Source organism: Eucalyptus grandis, chromosome 5 (assembly GCF_016545825.1).
Source record: "Eucalyptus grandis isolate ANBG69807.140 chromosome 5, ASM1654582v1, whole genome shotgun sequence".
NCBI classification, from domain to species: domain Eukaryota; kingdom Viridiplantae; phylum Streptophyta; class Magnoliopsida; order Myrtales; family Myrtaceae; genus Eucalyptus; species Eucalyptus grandis.
Window position 1 is genome coordinate 34,177,205 of NC_052616.1, and position 4,751 is coordinate 34,181,955.

General features: G+C 36.5%; 1 protein-coding gene across 1 annotated transcript; it reads right to left on the reverse strand.

Annotated features, from left to right (window-relative positions):
- Window positions 1-3,007: 3,007 nt before the first annotated feature.
- On the reverse strand, window positions 3,008-4,751 carry LOC104444782 (probable mannitol dehydrogenase). The gene is given in 4 exon segments (XM_039312381.1): window positions 3,008-3,322; window positions 3,489-3,642; window positions 3,739-4,252; window positions 4,344-4,751. Coding segments are annotated over 4 exon segments (1,194 nt in total). The 5' UTR covers window positions 4,667-4,751; the 3' UTR covers window positions 3,008-3,119.

Below are 4,751 nucleotides of genomic sequence, written 5' to 3' on the forward strand. Positions count from 1 at the left end.
TGAATATACCTGCTTGGCCACTAAGCAAATATAAGAGTAGAGATCCTTTGAGGTGTCAATGATGAAGAATCACACTGATAAGAGCAGATTGAGCAAGAACTCAACACTTCAAGCTCTTAGATCCGGAAATAGAGTCAAACAGAGGAATTTGGACTGGCTCTACAGGCAGTGAACTGGAATGCAAACGATAGATAGAAATGGGGAGTGGTATTTTGGAAGAGTTAAAACCAACAAGATAGAGGGAGATTATTTCATTGAGAGTTCGCCAGTAGTTATACTTGCACAATTCTAAATAGAAAGTCATTCATACTTCATAAGAACCTTAGATTACCATGGAGGAGTATTATTGCAACCATTCTCGAGGTGAAATATCGAAAGGGAAGTTAATAGGTTTCCTAAGCTGAAGATTTAGTGTGAACTCTCTCAAGCTCATACCAATCGCAACTTTGCAATTTTAATTTAATTGATTTAACAAACAATTCAATTCAATTATGAGTCATCATTAATCTATTGTAAATCAATTAAAAACCTAATTAAGATGTGAGAGAATATTTTACTTATGCGAACCAGATATTCACAGATATGAAGACTTGCTTACGCTAGAAAAATCTAACATGCTTTCAATACATTTTAATTTTAATTCAAATATATTATGCAAGTGGTCTTGATCAATTTTAAACCTAGATCATTAACATAAGCCTCATAGGTCACGGATTACTTAGGCTTCTCATTAGATCTAGGTGCTTTAATTCTTTCTGTTGAATCTTCTTTTGCCTTCAAGGCTTTGCCCAACTAGGTAAAGACCTTTGAACTCATGATTTTGAGCAAAATGTACATCGTGTATGGTATTATATGATACACGTCGTTTGGATAGGCAAGGCCTGTCACTCTAACGGTCCAATGATTTGTTTTCTATTCAATTTTTAAATTGAAATTCCAAAAAAAGGGAAAGAAATTCCAAAACACCCTAAAAATGAATTTAGAAATTATGACTTTTTTTTGGTGGAAAAAATTGCATAAAATCGAAATAGGATAATCTTTTTCGCTTATCAAAGACAATTTATGATACATCAAACACTTACTTATACTAGTTATAGTTGAAATTTTATATTCCAATGCTACCCTTGGGACAAAAAACTTAACTTGTAACATCATGTGGAAGATCCATTATCTCTCGAAAAGTTGATAATTGCTCTTGGAAAAAAAAAATTATTTGCAAATGCACCTTAAAAGATGGTGTTCAGATATCACCACTCCTCATCTTATTGTACATATGGTTTTCAATAACTTTTGCATTGATTAAGTTGCATAAAAATTGAGCGCTTTTACATCTTCTAACCGTTTAACAATATATTAGTTATTTTATTAACAAGTGTTTTAGGCTCTCAATCATAGTAAATATAGAAACATTTTTCATGTGAATACATAAATCACATATAAAACAACGGAAACGGCCCATATAATGAAGATCGTGAGCCAGCTCGTGAAATCTCATGAATTCACTAGCCTTGTCGACTCGCTAAAAACCGGCGGCTCGCCCTATCTTGGGCCTCGTTTAGGTGCATCTGAGTTTGCTTTCTAAAGTCCTGGGCTTCGGATTGATTAAAGTGGACTTAGGCCCACTTACCCACTGATGGGCTATTGAATTTGCATCAGTTTGGGCTTGAAGTTCAGTGCCTTGCTTTTAGAGACCCAACATAATCAATCGTAATTTCACATAGCCCGGACCAGACAAGTGCAACTTGCTCAGCATTCCTTCATTTTTAGCGAACAATAAAATTTTTTGGGAAAATTCCATAAAGGAACCCTAAGTGTCCTCATTTTCTCAAATAGGGGTCCAAAGTGGACCTTATTTCAATTTAGGACTTAAAGCGGTTATACTTATCTCGAATAAGGACCTAGTCAAGGACATTTTCCTCTATTTTCCTCTATTTTTTTTTCTGGTTTTTCTTCCTCATTTGCTGATGGCCGGCCAATCACCGGTGATGCCTGCAGAGGGTTGGGTGAGGGTGCTCGCAGCACGCAAGGCCACTCTCGCCAAATTTGGTGAGGGTTGGCTTTGCCTAGGGCCAAAGATGCTTGATGCCCATCGCCAGCAACGAGCGAGGTTTGTCAAGCCCTTGCTGGCCGTGGGCAAAGGCTCACAGGCCCTCGTTGGCCTTGGGCAAAGGCTCACATCCTCAATGATTAATGGGATTCTTGAACTTTTTTTGTTTGTCCAATCAAATCCCTTAATTTTAAAAGTTTGGTCATTATAGTCCTTTCGTTAAGTGTATCACCACGTACATATTTGTAACATAGATTGCCAGTTTAGCATTTATTGGGCCAAAACAGTGATGTAAACTATCAACCTGCTCTCCCAAGTCAGCGACTATTTTTTCCTTTTTTTGTAACATATTTTTTTTCCTTATGTTTGAGAATGGACAAATGCATTAGTTTCGTATGTACTTATTTGTTGCTATGTATTTTTGGAAGAAAATGACAATTTCATAAACTATAACATCAACTGATATATGATGTGATTTAAAGTCTAATTATAAGTCTCACGGTAGTGTCAATTTTTAAAGTAGAGGATGCAAAGTGGTGTTGTGACACAAGTTAGTGACGATTTTTTTTTTTTTTTTTTTGAAATTTCGACAAATTATTTTCAAAACTACATCGATAGTTTTTCTCAATTTTTCATGACATATTTTTTAAAATAGTATGGCGTATTATGTGGGTTAAGCATACTGTTTATGCTTTAACAATTGTTATCGAATGAGAAATTGGATCTTGAAACGTCTTGTTAATCGACGAAATCCTCGGTGTTGTTTAATGTTTCCTTCACACGGTCACAAAAAATATTGAGAAAGGGCATTGGCATTGAGTGCATGAATTTCTTAGTACACATAAAAGGAACCCTTTTGCATACTTTTAGAATGGCAACCTAAAGCGTGGTTGCTATATATTCAAAGTACTGGTCATTATTTTAAAGGGGACAATGATCACCATACTAAGTAGAAGCAAATTATGAAGTGGAAATATCATCTTAGTAATAAAACATGAACCCGAGAAAACAAGATAAAAGAAATGTAATCTTCATCCACGCTGAACCAAGTAGTAATCCATTGGAATGATCATTAGATTGGCTTCAATGAATTGGCAATGTCGATGACAAATCGATACTTAACATTTGCTTTTAACAAGCGCTCCATGGCAGTATTCACATAATCCATAGGAATAACCTCAATATCTGCAACTATGTTGTGCTTTGCTGCGAAATCCATCATCTCTTGCGTCTCTTTAATCCCTCCAATGATACTTCCTCCCACGATCTTTCTTCCTATCATTGTAAGTCTTATTTGTTACTTTTCCCATCCGTAAAAAAACTTAGAGGTTACCTTTTACTAAATCTTAAAAAAGTGACGTTATCTCATCTTGAACACCAAAATGAAGGCAGTATTTTCTACGACGAACAATAAAATTTTAAAAGACTTGCTTAGGCCTACCTAAGAGAAGTGGCAAAACAGGTAGCTCAAGTGGCTTGTTTGGTGCACCAACCATGACAAGCTTGCCATTGGTTTTCAAGAGACCGATCAAAGGCAAAAGAGCATGCACAGCAGAGACAGTGTCGATGATTCCATCCATTGTATCCATTGCAGACTGCAGTTTATAAAAGATATTAGCATTAATCTATATTCATTTATCCCTGCCCCTATGCATTATAAAAGAAAATAATTTGTTGTGATCTTAACATACTTGCATCTCTTCTATATTACGGCTAACCAAGAATCCATCGGCTCCTAAATGGTCCACGGCTTCCTCCTTCTTATTAGGTGAGGTACTGATGACAGTCACTTTAAGGCCCATGGCCTTAGCAAATTTTACAGCCATGTGCCCAAGCCCACCAAGCCCAACAACCCCTAAGTGCATTCCAACCTTATCAAGCCCATAGTACTTCAGTGGACTGTAAACAGTAATCCCAGCACAAAGGAGTGGAGCACCACCATCAAGAGGCAAGTTGTCAGGGATTTTAATTACAAAATGCTCATCTGATACCATGATGTCTGATTAACCACCATGAGTGATGGTTCCATCATAGTACTTTGTACCATAGGACAGGATCATCTTGGGGCAATAATTTTCAAGATTGTCTTTGCAATTTGCACAAGAGCGACATGATCCAACCATACACCCAAGACCCACTTTGTCCCCAACTTTGAATTTTGTCACTTTGGTGCCTACTTTAGTGACCACACCAACAATCTCATGCCTACATACAATGACTAATTAGTAAAATTACTTCTTCAACAGTTTTTATTATTTTAGAAAAGCAAAAAGGATGACATGTTTAGAACTCATACCCGGGTATAACAGGATAAGAAGTTATTCCCAATTCGTTTTTGACATTGTGGAGATCAGAATGGCATATGCCACAGTACAATACCTTAAAAGTCACATCTTTTTCTTCAGTGGCCCTATAAAAAAAGATAATTAATGCATTTTGAGAAAAAAGATCTCACCTTTGTGGTATTTTCAGCTGCACCAAGAAAACAGAAACAAAGAAAAGAAAAATAAAGGTATATTACCTTCTTGAGAATTTGAAGGGAGAGAGATGTCCCGAAGAATCTCTGGCTGCCCATCCAAAAGCCTTCACTGGGTGTTCGTTCTCTGACGACATTGCCATTTCACCAAGCTTGACGAACAGTGCTTCAAATTAAATGGAAAGTGATTTTGTGATTTGTGTGTTTTGAGATATGAAGAGAAAGGTG